At 37.0% G+C, this 20,345-nt stretch overlaps 2 protein-coding genes, 1 long non-coding RNA gene and 2 pseudogenes across 3 annotated transcripts; 2 read left to right on the top strand and 3 right to left on the bottom strand.

Annotated features, from left to right (window-relative positions):
• Window positions 1–927: 927 nt before the first annotated feature.
• On the bottom strand, window positions 928–2,293 carry LOC121740311. Its single transcript, XR_006037629.1, has 2 exons — window positions 1,997–2,293; window positions 928–964 (listed from the first exon to the last, which is right to left on the bottom strand). It is a non-coding gene; the product is annotated as an uncharacterized LOC121740311 (long non-coding RNA).
• A 2,874-nt stretch (window positions 2,294–5,167) lies between these two features.
• On the bottom strand, window positions 5,168–7,545 carry LOC121740310 (annotated as a pseudogene).
• Window positions 7,546–12,190: 4,645 nt separating this feature from the next.
• Window positions 12,191–14,676, bottom strand: LOC121740455. The gene is made up of 3 exons (XM_042133150.1): window positions 14,436–14,676; window positions 12,663–13,447; window positions 12,191–12,551 (listed from the first exon to the last, which is right to left on the bottom strand). The coding sequence occupies exons 1-3, from the start codon at window positions 14,561–14,563 to the stop codon at window positions 12,376–12,378; spliced, it is 1,089 nt and encodes a 362-aa protein (XP_041989084.1). The 5' UTR covers window positions 14,564–14,676; the 3' UTR covers window positions 12,191–12,375.
• LOC121740551 lies at window positions 14,646–15,926 on the top strand (annotated as a pseudogene).
• A 1,317-nt stretch (window positions 15,927–17,243) lies between these two features.
• On the top strand, window positions 17,244–19,230 carry LOC121740550 (protein ANTAGONIST OF LIKE HETEROCHROMATIN PROTEIN 1-like). The gene is made up of 2 exons (XM_042133289.1): window positions 17,244–17,771; window positions 18,633–19,230. Exons 1-2 carry the CDS (start codon window positions 17,335–17,337, stop codon window positions 19,228–19,230), a joined length of 1,035 nt encoding a protein of 344 aa, XP_041989223.1. The 5' UTR covers window positions 17,244–17,334.
• Window positions 19,231–20,345: the final 1,115 nt, after the last annotated feature.

Below are 20,345 nucleotides of genomic sequence, written 5' to 3'. Positions count from 1 at the left end.
CCTTCCCGCTATTGATCAGAGTCTTGGTTTTGTTTCTTTTCCATGATTCTGGATTAGCTTTTCTTTTCCGACTAAGACGCTGAGGATCCACGCTAGCTGGTTCACTGCCAATGCTGGGTGACTGAATATTCACGCTGGGTGACTGATTATGACTGATGGATGGCTGTGTTTCTGGCTGGTTTTATAGTAGAGCGTTTCGCAGCGCCGTTGGAGCGCGCGCGTTCGAAGCTGTAACAAACGTATGGACGAACGGCGCTGCTCAAGCGCGCGGACTTTAAAACGCAACTACTACCCCCATACATATTCGAACGCGCGGCGCTCCAACGGCGCTGCGAAACGCTCTACTATAAAACCAGCCTTAATATTAGGCGACTGAGTATCCAAATTGACTGGCAGATTATCATTGATGAGTAAGTGAGGTTCTACACGAGAAGGCCCCGGTTGGGGTGAAATACAAAATGGTTTGGCAATTACTTTTGACTGTATATCTCCTTCGGAATCAGAAGATTTTTCATGACTAGGTAGAAAGTTGGGATCTAAAACACTGTCATCAGAAGAAAAATCTGCAATTGATGAACTGCTGGATCTTGATGATCGGCTGGAATTGGTATCAGAATCATTATCAGAGTCGTGATGGAATAGAGTCGCTTGAACTGCTACTCGAGTCACTCTGTTCAACAACTATTTTTGGCCTATTTGTGTCTTTGGTATTCGTTACACAGCTTACTTCACTGTCTTCATCCTCTAATATTGATAGGTTAAGATCAGGTTGACTGTCTGCTATAGAATTTGTATCTGAAGAATCAATGGGTAACGTGTCGGGTAGACTGAGTGCAGCTGGAGTATTAAAGAAAGTTTTATTTTGCACATTATTATTGTGGCCAGGTAATGTTTGAACTTTTTCCGATTCTTGAACGGAGGTTGCCATATTCAACATTTTTCGTGCTCTATTCATTTTGTCAATCTGTAAAAAAAAAACATCTTTAACGTTTTATAACTAAAAAACATAAAATACACACAGTTATATTATACGTATATTATACAGTCCTTAGTACATACACACAATACATACATACACTAAAACATACACAATCAAACATAATCCTTAATATGACATTTTCAATACTAATTTGACAGGAATAACACCTTAATTATATTTAACAAATTTAAGCTACCACCTCATATTTAACATTCAAATTCACAGAAAATATTATGAGGCAATGCATTTTAATCACATATTTTTCAACATTTACGAATATCTACCCATATTATTATAGGTCGCTATAAACACTCACTGATATTATTTAAAAAACTTTAAATTAGTGACGAAAGCTACAGGGACAGGGCTTCAATTTAGTTTATATTATTAATTTACAAACAAATAAATACATTTGTATGATTTTTAAGTTAAAAATCACTGAAGTAATAAGAATAAAACCAAATTAACATCAAAATGGTCATTTTTATTTTTAAAATTGTAACGAAAACTAAAATTATTATCATGCAAAACGGCCATATTTCTGGCCTTCCCATTCTAGCACGCTAAAAATAATTATTTATTTCACTATAATTTAATGCAAAAGGGACGTATTTCAAAATATGCTACTGTTGTATTATAAAATATAATTATACTTAACTAATATTGGATTACAAAAAGGACGCATTTCAAATATGGCAATTTTGTATTACAAAATATAATAAAAAATACTAATGTTAGAATGCAAAACGGACGTTTTTCAAAATATGGCACTTTTGTATTATATATTATGGTTACAAATACTAATGTTAGAATGCAAAACGGACGTTTTCCAAAATATGGCACTTTTGTATTATATATTATGGTTACAAATACTAATGTTAGAATGCAAAATGGACGTTTTCCAAAATATGGCACTTTTGTATTATATATTATGGTTACAAATACTAATGTTAGAATGCAAAACGGACGTTTTCCAAAATATGGCACTTTTGTATTGTAAAATATAATCACACTTACCTGAAATTTTGAATCCAACACAGACGTATTTTGGATTGTGGCACTTTTTCACGCAACCGACGTGCGTTAGCGTTGAATCTCCGGGCGCAACTAACAAAATGGCGGTTTAGCTCTGACATTACCTGTCAAAGTGAGCTAATGCAAAAATGGCGGTAAGTCAGTGTAGCCATAATATAAGCAAAAATGATGGGAGTTTTTTTTTCACTATAAAATATAGTCGGTTCAGGTGTAATTTTTGCAATAAAACGATTTTCATTTTTTTTTAATTGTGGCCCTTTTGTATTCAAGGAGCGATATATTGGCTCACTATTTGGTTTTAATTGTATATTTTGCTCATATAAATTACAAGTTCCTAATTCATCACCGGGAAGAAATAACACATCGGAAAATTTTGTACAAATGTCTTGAATTGACTTACTTTCTTCCGGATTTAAATGATTCAAACTAAGTAGCGATAACAATTCTTTGACTCTTTTTCCATCTATATTATTTTGTTTATGAAAGGAGCATATACGGTATTCCGATAACCGTTGAATATTTGGCTTGAAATAACTAAGATTGACCTGCTCGTCCCTTGTATTTAAAATTTGTACGATAATATGACCTCGTTTAGGCCTACAAATACTTCCACCAACAAATACTCCATCGCATAATTCCTCTGGCAATACAACGCATTCATCCTTCTCACTCACACTTATTTCAAATATTTTCTCACACCTAGCTGGAACCGATATAAAATTATTAAAACCTAAAGATCCCATTCTTAAACTAACACTTAAGCGGTTACCTAATAAATTCAAAGATAAAGTATTCTTTTCATAATTTAAAATACAATTATACTTAACTAAAAAATCTTGGCCGATAATGCCATTCTGTAAACACGGTAAATTCCGTAAAATGTAAAACTTGTGTAATATTTCATTCCCACAGATAGTAAGCGGAATGTAAACATATCCCTCGCTTTGTAATTGTCCGCCGACTCCATTTATGCTTATGCTTTCTTTATGCATGGGAATATTCATGTTTCGTAAAGTCTCAACTTTTACCGCTGACAACGATGCACCGGTGTCAACTAACCACCTGAATGTATTATCTTTTACATTAAAAATTTTAAATCTACAGAGTTGTCAAAATTACTGGCTAAAATTATATTATTACTATTATTAAAACTACGGTCAATGCTATCCTTAGATTCCTTAGCCTCGAAAAAATTGGGTCGGAGGCTTGAACTCCTTACCCGGTACATAAAAACCTCGACCTCTAAAAGAGGACATGGGGGCCTGTCTAGAGCCCCGCCGGGGAGGCCGGCTTGCTGCTCCTTGTCACTGACTCGACCGAGGTGGCATCATCATCATCGGTGGCATAATATTTCGGGCTCGGACTCGGCCTCTATTATAATATGAGCCTCGCTGCTTATAAAAATAAGACTTACCTTTGTTGTGTTGGCTCACGCATATAGAACCAACCCCCTGGTCCACAGCGCTGGGTTCAGCCGCTCGCGAGGACTCCTCGTCCTTCGCCGCTCCGATTACATCCTTCAGATGAGTGTAATCTCGGGCCGCTAAAATAGTGCTAAGTCGACTATTTCGCAAGCCTTCCGTAAATCTTTTTACCGCCAATTTCTCATTTAAGGGCCGTAAAATTTCATAAGCCTTGTCGTCACTTCCAGCTTGCGAAATCGTCAACTTAACAAAAAGATCCTCTAGTTTTTTACCGAAATCCTCGATAGTATTACAACCCTGACGGGTTTTCATCATTTCTACTTGTAAAGCAGTTGCAGATTGCTTAGTTAAAAGATGTTTTTTCATATCCAAAATAAGTTCTTTACATGTTTTATAGGTAGAATTAAGACGTAATTTCGCACTCTCCGATAAACGAGTTTTTAAAACGAAATTAATCAATAACTGCTCCTGACTATCATTTAATGTTTGCCTATAAAATTCTAGAGCGTCAATTAATTTTTTAGTGACGTCTTCTTCTCCTGTCATAGCAGGGAGAAGAGAAGCCGCAGTTTTCACGTCAAACTCAGCCATGGTTACCACATTAATATTCGCAATACAAAAGTCCACAATTTGCTTATAATTTCTCTCTATTTCCTCACAAATGTTAAATAATTTTAAGCTTTCATCCTCCTTAATATCTCCATTTCCAATTATTATTTCTAACTCCTTTCGTTTTAAAATATATTCGTCATATAAAATCTGAGTTTGTTGTAATTTACTTTCTAATAATATCTTAGTCCTTCTAACTTTACTTAGCTTAACTAAATTTACTCTTATGCTTTTTAGCTCATCACAAATATCGATAATTTCCATTTTTTTTTTTTAGAACAATATGTTTTTAATAAAGATAATTATAATTTATAAAATAAAATCAATAAAATACACTCAAACAATAGTGTATGAATTACGTTACATTAGAATCAATAATAAACATTTTTATTTTTAATAGGTTACACAGTTATAATAATATTATAACCTATCAAATTAATATCAAATTATCAAATTAAAAATACCAATTGGAGTCACGTAGTCCAAATTTTTGGGGAAAGTACCGCCGAAAATGCGCCGACCCAAGTGTTGGGTGTCCTGACACGGTGGCTCCCTGCGTCTACTCCAGTAAACCCCTCACACTCCGACTTCCTTGGGCTGGTCCGCTCGAACGGGGCGTCTGGCTCCTGATCGCCTAAACGCACTCCTCGCCAACTCTTGCCGGACCCATTGGATGTGGCACTTTTTGTACAGTATGTAAAGTCCAGCAATCACAGCCAACACCAGTAGAACCACAATAACAGTCAATAGTGTATTGTTTCCACTTAGATTTTTGTGAATTAAGTCAATGTCCGCCGAATTTACACCACCCGCGGCATTTTGTGCAATTATTACTTCTTCTTTCGATTGGGTTTTTCCCATTTTAGAAAAAAAAATATAAGTCCAATGAACAGAATTAATTAATTAATTATTTTTACGCGGTGATCGCGGCGCGCGGCTGACTCCCGTCGCGGCTCAAGTGGCAGGGTCGCCATATGACGTTGGGACAAAGAAAGACTACATTCCCGGTTAACGATCAGTTTATTAATGCCCACTTAAACCTAATACATGGATTCTTATACTAATACATTGTTTACGTTAACGTATACTTATTACTTATAGTCACTAAGCCACAGAACAAACAGAGGAGTTTATAGATGCCGTACGACGTTGTCCGTATTTGTACGACTTAGAAGATCACCATTATAAAGATAATGTTAAGAAAATGAACACGTGGCGAGAAATTGCGACGCAGTTCCGTATGAAAGATGGTGAGTACCATGGAATAATAATGCAGTGAATTTTAAGTTTTGTTTATTAGTTTTAAAACTGAAACTCCATATTCTTGGTATATTATAATTGTTATTAATTTAGTTAGCTATTAAAATAATTCAAAAAACTATTGCGAACATTGTAAGCTTCAATGCGAGCCCTGTTAGTATTATTATTAATTGGCCGAAATGCACTATTCCGTGGCATTGTTTCTTCAGGTGTCTGCATTTCAAACAATTCATTTACAACTCGTAAATAATTATGTAAGCAACATGCTGCTTTGACAACATGGACCGTTGTGTCAACATTTGTTTCAAGAGGTCGAAAGAATACTCGCCACTTTTGTGCTAAGATACCAAATGCGTTTTCGACTATACGTCTGGCTGAAGATAGACGTTTGTTAAAATTTGCTTTCTCACGGTTGTTCTCTACCTGGTTCTTAGGAAATGGTCTCATCAAAAATGTTTCTAGTGCAAAACCCTCATCACCAATAAAAACATGAGGTAAATTAGTTGTGCCACCAGGCAAAGGCTTTGGAGGTGGAATATGTAGTTCATTGTTTACAAGTTTTCGATAAAACTCAGATTCTTCGAATATTTTGCTGTCGCTATCTTTTCCGTAGCTTCCCACATTTATGTAAGTAAATTTATAATCAGGGTCAACAACTGCAAGAAGCCCAATGGAAAACTTTGATTTATAGCAGTAAAATAGTGAACCGCTTCTTCGAGGGCATTTTATGGTGACGTGTTTCCCATCAATACTTCCTATACAATTTGGGAATTTCGACTTTTGGCGATAACCAGTTTCTGCCATAGTCCATGTTCTTTCGGTAGGTGTAGGTAAATAAATAGGTTGCAATATTTCCCAAATGGCTTTGCAGACTTCGTTTATTATATTATGCAAAGTAGAACGACCAATACGGTGAGATAACGCTATCATTTGAAATGAGTCTCCAGTGCCCAAATATCTGAAAAATAAAAAATGTGTTCAGGTTTCTTACATTGTATATACAGGGTGCAATTAAACCTTCCTGGCAATTTTTTTCCAGGGCTTAGGTATCATTAGGAGAGTCCATTTAACCAAAAAAAATTGGGTGTTATATTTTTTTATTGACATATTTTATACCATTTCAAATCGTTGCAGAATGGTCACTCGCGGCGCGGAGGAATGAGAGGGGGTAACGGGGGGTAACACGCTGATGAAGTGGGTACGATGATTGAATATTTTGAAAAAAGGAGACGTGACACAGCTGTGGACCACATCGATCAGTTGTTTTTAAGTTATGCTCACACATTTAAACACATGTCAAGTCGTACTCAAATCACAATAAAATTAAAGATGGCACAGTTATTTGCGGAAGCTGAGATTTAAGACCTAAATTCAAGGGACACAATTCTAGCTAGAGATATCAATTCAAGAACTTCTACAGCCAAAGAGATCAATGCAGGGACACCTCTGACCGAAGAGGTCAATGCAGAAACACCTCTGACCGAAGAGGTCAATGCAGAAACATCTCTACTTAGGATATCAATTCAGGAACACCTACAGCCGAAGAAGTCAATGCAGAAACATCTCTACTTAGAGATATCAATTCAGGAACACCTACAGCCGAAGAGGTCAATGCAGAAACATCAATATATATCTATAGTGACGAAAACATTGCTCAATATTTAAAATTTAATTAAAAATATGCTATGTAGAATTAAAGTACTTTACCTTAGACACACAGCAAGCCTTTCTTTGGTAGTAATCGCCTTTCGCCAGTTTGTATCTTTTTTTTAATTTTATGGCAGATTAAACTATGCAGTTCTTCGAACAACGCTGGGGACATTCGAAAATATATGTAAAAACGATCTTCATAGGAATATAATTCTCGACATAAGTTGCTGTATTCTCCACGTTGTTGTCTCGCTAAATTCAAATTGTGTACCCACACACGTTTCCTCTTTCTGCTATGCAACCATAATAACACAATATTTTCTTCTTCCTCGGTAATCATTTTCCTCGATCAAAACCCAACAATCTAGCAACTATACACACTAACTGAAATAAGATGGCCGCTGTTTGGCCTGCTCGCATCGCCCGGACCGTGACCGGTTGCCCTGCCCGGATCGCTGACCGATTGCTCTGCCCTGACCGCAGACCGATTGCCCTGACCGAGAATGTTGTTCATACATGATGCGGGCTGCGTTCGCTTTGACCTGACCGGAGACCGCAGAACGCATGCAGTGTGACAAATCCTTTAACCTGCCAAAAAGGTAGGGTTAAAATTTTAAATTTTTAACTCCAGGTTATCTCTTGACTCTCGGTGGCGCAAGACGAATCGTCAATTTAACTCCAGACTAGGATTTAACTCAGGGTTTATTTATTTAACTCGGATTGGTGCAAGTGGCCCATAGTAAAATGTTATTAAAAAAACAACTAATCTTGATCCTCGTCCATTTCAATTTCTTCTATATCAAAATCAATTGTGGAACCAAAACCTTCGATATCGTCAACGAATATACCAGATTTGACGGATTTAAAAAAATTATAAAATGGCTTTGCATCAATCGGAATCAGTTTCAATATTTCTTTCAAATCTTTTATCTTGGCATCGGATAACTCTCGTCCTTCAGGATACAATTCAGGTAAAACAATTCCAAAGTCAACCTTCTTTTTACGTTCCTTGCAACCTTTACCAATATCAATAATTTTGGGCTCATCAGTGTGAATGAACCCGAATTTAAGATTTTCATATTTTGTGTAATTGAAGGTAGCGAAATTAAAAATCCTTGTCCACGAATCACGCGTCGAGAACGTGACATATTCCCATCGATGGATGGGAATATAAAGAGCAATTTTGTCTTCGCGAGGTCAGTGTAAAACGAGCCTCTTTTACAACGAACCTCTGCCCGCCGCGCTGCTGAGAAATTTAATCTAATTTCTACGTCGTTACTATGCGCGATAGCCTATAGAACTACTTAAATCAGCCAAGTGTGAAAAATCTGTGCCAAGCAAAGAAGAATCGGGGGCCCTCGAACGAAGCTATCTACAGAAAAAATAACCAAACTGAGGTTAGTGGCATATTCTGCTCTTTTTCCCTCCATTTTTTCTGAAATACAGTCCACAAATCAATCACAGATGGTATTAGAGCTACTGCAACTTAACACAAGGTAATTCCGGATATAATACAACGGCTTTACTGGCCACCGCGAAAATACGATTTATTGATAAATTTAACCGCGTTCATTATTTAAGGTGTTTGGTCGACTCCGTTTCTCAAAGTATATTACTGCCAGCTGTTGCAAACGCTTATCCTTATCAGTTCGTAAACAAGCTCGCTTTTCTGAAGTACAAGGAATAGGAGGCATTACGCTAAAAATAATAAGGATGACTGAGTTCACGTTTGCTTCGAGATTCATTAACGACAGTCGTCGCTATACCGCACTACCATTGGTCGTTGAACATATTACATCACATTTGCCCGATTCGAGAATTGATACGACGGCAATGAGTCATATCGGAAACCTGCAATTAGCCGACGACGAGTTCGGACAGCCAGGACCCGTAGACATACATAAATAGGTGTAAATATTTATTGTGATATTTTATTATCGAATAAAATTAAGAGTTCAAGGCCTGATATGCCTTGCGCTATCGAAACCGCGTTAGGCTATATTTTGATGGGGACCGCTCCAGTGGTCTCGCTAAATCCCGCGCCGCCACGTACTACATGCGCATTTTCGATGGAGCCACTTCATAAAGTCGTTGAGAAGTTTTGGGATACCGAAGTAGTAAGTAAGTAGCTTGCAGAGCTTATTGATTTTCGTAGTGCATTTTATTCGTTATTATATTTTGATCTCAGTTAATGGAAGAATAGACATTTTTGTTATGTTGATTTTAATCAACATTTAGCCTAAGTGACCAAGCTGTACTGAATTAGGTTGGGATAAAATATGTTATTGTAAAAAAATTAACACCCTACTTTTTGTGGTTTAATGGACTCTCCTAATGATACCTAAGCCCTAAAAAATTTGGCAGGTAGGTTTAATTGCACCCTATATATATATTTTTTTTTATCTATGGACGCTTAACACCACGTCAGTCTGATCCCGTGCTAAGTACCTGAAGGACTTGTGTTACAGGTACCAGACAACGGAAATATATTCAATACTTTTATACTATACATATATTTAATATTTTTATTATAATTTTGATGCACAATACACATATTTAATAAACTTTTGAAAAACTTTTTGTTCCGTCGGCGGGATTCGAACCCGCGACCCCCGGCTTGAGCTACCAACAGCCCACCAACTGAGCCACAGAGGTCGTCATAAATGCTACTTTATTTAAAATCTGAATTTGAAAAAAAAAAGAGATATGTTTTATTTGAGAAGCCGTTCAACCCTCAATAGAGAGTAAACCCGCTCCTCATTGTAATGAGTCACTTGGAGCAGATCATTCATAGCTGATATATGTCCCTGCATTTCTTGCTGTGACAATTCATATTTCTTTTTCAAATTATCCAAGGAGTGGAGGAGTATTGAAATTTCAGCCTGGAGGTTGCGTATATCGGACTTATAGCTACATTTAATTTGCTCTAACTCAATTTCACAATTTAGCAAATTATTATTCAAATTTTGGTTTTCTTTAACAATTTTTAATAAGTTATTTATGCGTTTTTTTTTTCAGTGACATTTTACAGTATTTTTAATGCTTTTTCTGATTCTAAAGTATTTCTTTAATTTTTTCTTACGATTCATTTTACACAGGATTCCAAAGCCCAGACAGCATGTCAGGATAGTGACCAGAATCTCTGAAACAGTAATGACCCATATTTTAACCTGTGTGTTTCTTCCACATCTGCAGAAATGTGGAAGAAACTTGCTTGTGTCTACGAGCAAAATTCCGAAACAAGCGTACATACCATCCAGCAACGTTTCTTCCAGTATAAGTATAAAAAATAGAAGAGTTAAATAATCAGTTAAAGCAGATGGGAGAACAAATCTCAGAAAAAATTGTCATAAAGCTACGGTATTAATGTCACTACCAGAACGGTACAAACATTTTGTATCCGCGTGGGAATCAGCCCCGGATAGCAAACAAGCATACGAAAATCTCGTAGCTAGATTACTCATAGAAAAAGGTAGCAACGAAAAACGTTAAGTGCTATAAGTGTAACAAAACGAGACATTTCCATTTAATAATCGTAACATAGACCAGAAAATTATTAATTCGTACACTAAACCTATCAAAAAGTGTTATTATTGTAAAAATAGGCAATTTGAAAAGTGAGTGTTGGTTTAAGAAAAATAAAGGCAATGAAAATAAAGTGAGTAATGCGTTTGTGATCTTAAACTCGAAAGGTCAGTTCGATAAATCACAATGGATAGTGGACTCGGGTGCAAGTCAGCACATGTGCCGTCTTTTCACGACCTATAAGGGGCATATTAGATTATCATTTATATTGGATAATTTATATGATTATATTACATCTGATCCAATATAAATGATCATGTGAAATCATACATGCAGACACATGCGGGCCTTTGTGATTATGAATGATGACTACTCGCTCTGTATATTTTGTGAAAAGGAAGGATGGAGTGAAGGTATGTATTGATAACTTCATAAATAAAACTGAGAATATAACAGACCATAAGATAAAATACTGTAGATCTGATACTGGACTGGAATTTGTGAATAAAGGAGTACAAGACCTGTTTACTAAACATGGGATAATACATCAAACCTCAATGCCGTATACTCCTGAACAAAACGGTAAAGCGGAGCGAGAAAATCGAACCCTAGAGAAGCAGCAAGAACATTATTATGTGCAAAGAGTTTACCTAAAAAGCTTTTTGCAGAAGCTGTAAAAACAGCAGCTTATGTTCTAAATCGTACTGAAAAAAGCAATGAGCCAGGAAAAACTCCATATGAAACTTGGAATGAAACTTGGTGAACTGCATTACTTGGTTGTTGAATTCGAATTTCGAAACAATCGATAATGCTTTGTGTTTTGAAGAAACGAGTTCGGAATGCCAAAGGTAAATTTTCTTCTATAGCTGATTTTTCGGGAAAATATATCAACTCTCTCATGAAACGTGCTAATGGTGTCAAAGTTTTTCTAATAATCTTGGCGATTGCAGCCTTCTGCACCCCCAAAATCTATAGCCAATCGAGAATATGAGTCGTTTAATCTAATTTTTTTTAGAGCTACTAGGATGTCCACCTGAGCCGACATTTCATGAGAGAGTTGATATATTTTCCCGAAAAATCAGCTATAGAAGAAAATTTACCTTTGGCATTCCGAACTCGTTCCTTCAAAACACAAAGCATTATCGATTGTTTCGAAATTCGAATTCAACAACCAAGTAATGCAGTTTACACGTTGAAATATCTTATTTCAGTAACACTGAACGGATTTATAAACTTCATATCTAGTGGTTATGGTGGAAGAGTGGACGACGCTACTTTATTCGAAGATTGTAAGATAATCGAGAAGATACCTAAAGGGTCAACTATTTTGGCAGACAGGGGATTTAAGAATATCGCCCCTATAGTTGAAAAAAATGGATGTAGGCTTGTCAGACCACCAAGCGTTAAATCTGGTACGGTTTGTGACAAAGCAGACGTCATAGATACAAAAAGAATTGCTGCTGTTCGAATACATGTTGAAAGATCAATAGGAAGATTGCGAGATTTTAAAATGCTTGGACCGCATGCATGTGTAAATGTGAAAATGTTGTCTTATTTTGATGATATTGTATCTATAGGCTGTGGGTTCGTCAACTTACAGAGTCGTCTAATAAAACAATAATTTTATTATTATAAACTTAATTTTTATATTGTAAACTTTATAGCATTAGAACTTTTTTGAATACACTTTTTTTCCAAAATGCAAGACTTTTGTCCATTAATTCACTGCAAAATTGCATATCGTAATCCACGACATAAATATCCACATTGTTAGAAATTTCAAAGTCCTCATGGGCAATGCAAAACAACCCCTTTTTCTTTTCAGCAAATAACATTTGAAGGTGAATTTGGGCCCTATACTTGTTTGTGATCTGTCCGTCTTGTACATAGTGTTTAATGTTTTTTTTTGCTGGATGGGCATTTTATTTCTACTGCGAATTCTTCTGAAATTCCGTCCAGTGATGCACCAAAAATGGGAAAATCCTTATTGAGGAGTAGCCCACTTTCTTTTATTGAAATATTTTGTTTTGCAGCGACTACTTGTCGAACTTTGGGCTCCAAAGTTTTTCCTGAAAAGACAAACAAAACATCAAATATTTAACATTAAAGAAATTTGTATACGGCTTAGTAATTTCTGAAGTTTTAAATTTGAACTGACTGAAAAATAAATACATAGGTACCTCTAATATTAGCTTTTGTATCTTTAAAAGAATATGCTCCTAATATATGCTCCACTAACACTCCATTATCTTTGCCACATCGTGCGAGTTCGTGCAGCTTTGAGGCAGTAATGCGGCCGTAACGCAGTTCAAACCACATTTTAGATTCAGATTGGTCTATCGTATCTTGCGAAACTGTTTTAATATCAATTTTCTGCATATGGTCCTTGCAAAATTGTATGAAACCGTCCGCATTCGGTTTCTGGACCTGGCGTTTGTAATGACATGCCATTGAATGGATGGATAGGGTAGGCCCATCATTAGGTTTATTGTACAGCATCAGCATTGAATTTAGATTAAATTTGTTTGAGTTCTCAATTACTTCTTTAAAAAAAGACCCATCACTAGGAGGCAAATCTGCCTTCGGGGATTTATTTTTTTTCGAAGTTGGCGTAGGCGCAACCAAATCAGCTGTTTTAATGAATTTTAGATTACTCCCTACACACGAAAGTTTAGCTTTTGTCCAGTAGCACTTCACAGCTGTGCAGGGCGGTTCTTCATAACGCCTGTTTAGCCACATAACTAATGCAATGACGTGTTTGCATCCTCCCTGGCTAGCTGCACAGTCTTCGCAAATTACGCTTACAATTTGTTGCGTCTCTTCGTTGCAAATAAATGTGCAGCTATACGGCTTACTCTTAACTTTGTGCTCCGGAGTGATTCTGGCTTTAACTATGCACAATTTCTTCTCCCTTTTCACCTGCACATAGCCTATTGCGTCATCGCCATAACTTTCTCGAGCAGATCTGCAAAAGGTTGCATTAAGTTTATTAAAGTACTTCGTTTATATTTTACTATGTGTATCTTAAATTATATTGTGTGAAATTTTAAGAATGTACTACTATAGGTAAATCGTTCTGCTGCGGGAAAACAACCACTAAAATTTCACGTTTCAAAACCGTTCTTATATCCGTTGCATGCGTGGCTTAGAACTAGAACATAAACAGTTACGGTCTTACCATAAAAGATTTAAACACCCGTTGAACAGTTGATTAGAGAAAAATTCCGTACAAAATGGTCACAAAACAACTGTTCAACAGATGTTTAGTTTTTTGTGGTACGAGTTAGTTTTTGGAATAATTAATATTATCCTTAAAGTATCGATATCGATAATCTTGTTTGATAAAGCTCTACAACTGTGTCACTACATATTACAAAACACCTAGTGCACAGTTAGTGTAAGTAAAACAATAAAAGTATCTATATCGACAGTCTTGTTTAGTCCAGCTCTATGATCGTGTCAATGTCAGTATGGTGTCTCGCACTAAGAAGCGGTTTTGTGTGGGACAATGAAGATCGGTGCGTAGTGCGTAGGTACAGACTATGCCACAAAACATTGTTTTAAAACACGTTTTCAAACATGCATATTGCATAGGTACCTTGTTCAAACATACTGCAATCACGATCTCACAGGCAGATTGCGCTCGCCCAGTGCGAGAATGTAAGTCACCGGTACAACCTACTAGCGCGCGCGGGCGAAAGGAAATCTTATTATAATATCAACTTCTGTTACGAGGTCTTATGTTTATATTAGATATACTACTATCTACTAAACTAATTACAAAATAGATTGTACTGAATTAAGTACTGAAAAAGATTAAAACCACCTCGAACTAAGGAGAAGTTACCAGGTAAGTAGGTAGATATGTATGTGGGATGATTATTAAGTCTTAATCTTATTAATCTTAATCTTACCTTAGCTACCAGTACCACATATAGTCACTTAGTACAAACCTTGAAAGCTTGACGCCTCTGATCTCTGCACTTGTATACAAAGGATTGTTGGATAAAAAATCAAACACCATTGACATATCGACTTTAGGTAAATTATCTGACTGTCCGCGACTAAATCCACTATCCATCGTCAAAAACTTATCACCTTAAACTCGTATTATCTACTGAGAGCACGGAACACAAACGCCTCGTTTGAGATTGCGGGTCAAAATGCATTTGTGTGCATATTATCCGTCTCATACGCCGCCACAGAATAGATAAAAGTACAAGACGCCTGCGCCGCGGCCGGCCACCCGCGCCGCCGCTCTCGGAAGCCGTGACGTCACACGCGGAACGAGCGACGAGAATTTTAAATTTTGCACGCGTTAAATTAAAAAATTCATAACTTCGTCATTTATTAAGATATTGAAAAAAATCTTACAGCATATTTAATGTAATACTATAAGCTTATAATTAAAATTATAATTTTTAGTTTTCGTGCTATTGGACACTTGCCTATTGGACCCCGAGATCCTATCAGCCCTCGGCGAGGCGACCGATGAGGGGCCAATATGGGGCCAAGAGATACACATTAATTTATCTCAACTATGGTTACCGCTGCTTAAGAAAGGTATGACTAAGGAAGGCCGCGAGAAAATTCTTAAAGAATATCTCGTTCCAAGTAACTGCACGTTACTTCAAGGCCCGAAGTTGAATATTGAGATTTCGGCTGCGGTCCAAGAAATGGTCCGGATACGTGATAAGAAAGTTGAGGGCATGCAGCAGCAGCTTGGTTCCGGCATTACTGCAGTGAGCAGGGCAATGACGTCGTTGTTAAACAACGAAGATAAAATTCAAGTAATTAAAACTCTAAGCGACTCATGCCGAATTTTTGCGACCTACACTATTCGGAAACTCAAGCTCGGATAAAAATGGTGACGCCTGGTCTAACTAAAACTTTCCTCAACATAATTCAGGATAGCGAAAGGGATGAGACGTTGTTCGGTAGCACGCTACCGGACAAAATTAAGGCATCCAAGACGGTGGAAAAGCACGGCCTGCAAATTAAAAAGACGGGACCCGCACCGAGATTAAGCACGGTCTCCCAGTCCCAGAGTACTATCCGCCAGCAGTTTCAGGGAAACTGGGCGGGACCTTCTCCTTTCCCGACGAACAGGGGGGGAGGTCAGAGACGATACCCTGCGGCAGCCCGTCGGTCAGCTCCACTGGCAGCTGCAACGATGTCGCAGCCCAAGCCCGGCCAGAACCGTTCACGTGCCCCTGCTCGACAGTAACACAGGTACGTGTTCATGCCGGCAGAGTACGGTTTTATTGGCGACTGTTGGAACCGTATAACGGACAATGTTAGCATTATTAACTGGATCCGGGACGGAATAACTATTCCCTTTACGAAAACGCCATTTCAAACTTTTGTACCTCCGCCCCAGCAGTCGCAAAACGTCCGCCGGGATATGTTGTTCGCGATTAATAATTTAATCGAACTAGGTGCAATAACACAAGTCGAAACAGCCACTGATCAGTTTATTTCTAGTATATTTCTAATACCAAAATCTAATGGAGGTAATATGTTAATTTTAAATTGAAAATCGTTAAATCGGTTTATACCCAAAATACATTTTAAAATGGAGGACAGTAGAACTGCCTGCAAATTAATACAAAGTAATAGGTTTATGGCCACTATAGACATGAAAGAATCTTATTTACTTATTCCTATACATAACGAATCGCGCAAATACCTAAGGTTCAATTATATCGCGCCGGACTCAACCGAAATGATAACGTACGAGTTTGGTGCATTACCGTACGGACTCGCTATTGCACCGAGGTGTTTTAGTAAAATAGTTAGAGAGGTTTGTAGGTTATTTACGCGGGCGCGGTTTCAAATCAGTTTGTTATTTAGATGACTTACTTTATTTAGGTAAGAATTACGAGGAATGTATTCTTAACGTCAGAGAGACCTTAAAGTTACTGGAGTGTATAGGTTTCGTAGTAAATTACGAAAAAAGTAGTTTAGTGCCTCAAAAGACTTGTAAATTTCTAGGTTTTGTTTATGGCACTAATGATATGACATTATCTTTGCCGCAGGAAAAACGTAATAAGATTGCCGATTTAGCAAATAAGTATTTAAGATTACCTAGGGTTTCCATACGGGAATTTTCTCAGGTGATAGGAGTTTTAGTATCGGCATGTCCGGCCGTGCAGTACGGCTGGTTATACATATACCAAGTTGTTAGAGAGGAGTAAATATTTATTGCTACAGCAACATGGTACATTCGGTACCAGAGTTAATCTTCCTCGAATCATTTTAAATGATCTCAACTGGTGAAAACAAAATATTTATAAAGTAAATATGACAATTAAACAGTCTAGTTTTGCAATCGAAATTTATACAGATGCATCCCGCAGCGGCTGGGGGGCATTTTGTAACGGGAATAGAGTGAATGGCCCTTGGCAGAACAGTGAGCTTAACTCCCACATTAATTTTTTGGAACTTTTAGCTGCATTTTTCGCCCTTAAATGTTTTGCCCGAGATCTAATTAAATGTGCGATACTTCTTCGTGTGGATAACACTACGGCGATAAGTTATATAAATCGCATGGGCGGTATTCAACTTCCACATTTGAATGATCTCGCGCGAGATATTTGGCAGTGGTGCGAGATTCGAAAGTTGTGGGTATTCGCTTCGTATATTAACACAAAAGATAATGTCGAAGCCGACGAGAAGTCGCGCAAAATAAACCCCGACATAGAATGGGAATTATCAGAATCCGCTCATCGTTAGTAGGTTAGGTACTCCCGAAGTCGACTAAAGGTCTTCGCACATTATAACAACTCCACGCCAACGCGGCAGCAACTCTACTCACACTCTCGATGAGTAGTCAACTAGTTGATCCACCCAATGGTCACTAGTGGACAACGCGGTGTCAAGGAGTGGCCAACGCGGTGCCAACGAGTGGGTTATTCAACAGACAACTCGTCTAACCTCAGTTTTCGGTTAAATTTTGTCCAAAGAAGTCGTGTTGCTTATGAAATGTCGAACTTTACATTCAGTGAACTGGCGATTATAGCTATTATATTTGATAATGAAAATGAACGAAACAGCAGGAAAAGAAGATATTGGGTACATGATATGTTGCGACAAAGGAAATCAGAAGGGGAATATTGGAATATCCGGAAACGTCTGCTAGATGACGAAGAAAAATTCTATATCTATTTCCGTATGCCGAGATACTTGTTTTATTATATACTTAATATTATTGAGGACGACATCTACAAAAGAAACACGCGATTTAGAGAAGCTGTATCACCGGAAGAAAAGCTGGCAGTGACATTAAGGTAAGCAATAAGAAACTTTTTTATAATTTATATGTATTTATTTATATATCAAGTTAAAGGATAAATCAAAGCAAAGCAATTTTACTTTAATTGTGTTAAGAAGAACCATCAACCCTCGATTCTTCCATAGGCGTTGTATTTTGCTGTTGGGTGCTAGCGGTGCTACTACCGATAGTACCTGCATTTAGGTTTTGAGTTGTGTAGCCAGAAGTTCCTGGTGCAAAAAAATCATCATAGTAACAGTTTCGATTATTTTGCAGTTCTTGTATTTCAGCTTCCGAAACTAAATTAAAAATTCTTGACTTTAAAAGTGCTTGATTATAGGTAGATAATTTTTTTACTGTGCTAGAAATACTTAAAAAAAATTTATCCATTTCGTCATTCTGCTTTCCATCTTCAACGTTTTTTTTTTTAATAAATATTCCATTAAAACCGCCGATGCACTTGTTTCTTGCAATTTCTTTCGTTTTGTCGTTTTTGGAATGTCAGGAAACACTGATCTAGATGAATCGTACATAGACACCGAAGATTCAGGACGCTCCGAGATAATTGACGAGTCTTGAGATTCTTCATTATTAGTCACATTGGCAAGAATTTCCGCAGCAGATAAGCTATTTTCATCATCACCATCATCTGTGTTGTCCACTGACGTCACTGTAGACCGTTCTTTATAATGTGGTAATAAAAAAGACATTTCAGTTTCATATTGCCATTTTTTATTAGTATTAGCACTCTGACCACTTTTAGTTGCTTTCTTTTTAATGGCTCTTCTATGATATTCCCTTAAGTTTTGCCATATCTTCTTACATTCTGACGCTGTAACAAAATAATATAAATATAAAGAAAAATTGGTTGTTTCAGGTACTTAATTAGTGGCTGTTCATTTAGGACTATGAGTTCAAGCTTTCGGTTAGGCGAAAGTACCATCCGGTCGATATTAAAAGATGTGTGCAATGCGATTATAAATACAATGAAGGGGAAGTTCATGCCCACACCTACTACCGAAGACTGGAAAAGAATCGCAGATGGTTTCAATAAAAAATGGAATTTTCCAAACTGTATAGGTGCCATCGACGGCAAACATGTAAACATAATTGCCCCTCCTAGCAGCGGCTCGCTATTTTTTAATTATAAAAAACACTTCTCTATCGTCCTCATGGCTGTCGTCGATGATAAATACAGATTTATAGCTGTCGATATAGGGGCCTATGGCAAGAATAGTGATGGCGGAATTTTGGCATCGTCAAGATTAGGAAGAGCGATTGAAATGAATACATTTAATATTCCAACTGACACACCATTACCTGGTACTGAAATAATAATGCCACATGTTTTTGTAGCCGACGAAGCGTTTCCTTTAAAAAGGAATTTATTGCGACCATATCCACGTTCAAGTGGCATTTCAGAAAAGGAAAGAATATACAATAATCGCTTATCGCGAGCTCGCAGAGTAATTTAAAACGCGTTCGGCATCTTATATCAAAAATTTGGAATTTATAATAAGAATTTGCATTTACACCCAAAATATGTTGATATTGTGGTCTTTGCGACGTGTATTTTACACAATGTCATGCGGTGTTATAATATAACATCCGATGATGAAGTCAACACAAGGCAGAGTTCGGCCAATAATGATGATGAACAGAGATTACTAAGTAATCTAAGTACAATTCCAGAAGATATAAGTGAATCTTCGGCATCTGCTTTTGAAACTCGTGATATGTTTGCAACTTATTTTCAATCTCCCGAAGGACGAGTTCCGTGGCAGCATTTAATATAGATCATGTATAATTAATATGTAATAATCGTAAGAAGTTGGTTATAATATTATTGGCTTATTAAGAATATTAAACAAGTTTCTATACTAAGCTGGGATTTTATTACTGATTACCTATATTAAATAAACGTAAGGCACTTTATTATAATATACAGAAACCCAAACTAAAAATAAAATATATATGACGTAGATTTAATATTTTATATCAGTAAATTCTGGGATTTTATATTACTGTATGTGAAAAAACTAATTTTTACGATAAACCAAGATTTTTCGAGTGTCCAAGTAGAAAATCGTAGGTACTGTTAACTGTACAATAACATACCTACTTTTTGGATGTAACAGGTTGAATTAAATTTTCTCAACAATGTACTTTAATGAAATGACTTATAAGTTTTAACATTATTTTTAATATCTATTAGAATCACACATATTTATTTGTTCGATAGCTGAATTTCTGTAGATTATGGCAAAATCAATAACTCAAAAAAATAAATTCTTACCTGGTTGCGACAATACAATAGCGATTTCATTCCATGCCTTTTCCTTCTTATGTACGTCACTATATTTCGGATCACGAAGGTCGTATAGTAGCGGATATTTTCGCACTTCTTCTATCAACTTTTCTTTCTGCATGATTTTCGAAAAATTATCACCGTGTACCGCCAACGTGCACTCCGTCCTTCGATTCTATAGTGAATGATGGCGGGCGGGGGGAAGGCACGGGGCGGACGGGTGGGCTGGCAAATGGTTGCCCGTCACGCGTCAGTCGCAAACGCATAGTCGTTACGTGGACA

Source organism: Aricia agestis, chromosome 3 (assembly GCF_905147365.1).
Source record: "Aricia agestis chromosome 3, ilAriAges1.1, whole genome shotgun sequence".
Classification (NCBI taxonomy): domain Eukaryota; kingdom Metazoa; phylum Arthropoda; class Insecta; order Lepidoptera; family Lycaenidae; genus Aricia; species Aricia agestis.
The sequence above is the reverse complement of the archived record's forward strand: the minus strand, read 5'-3'. Positions and strand labels throughout refer to the sequence as shown.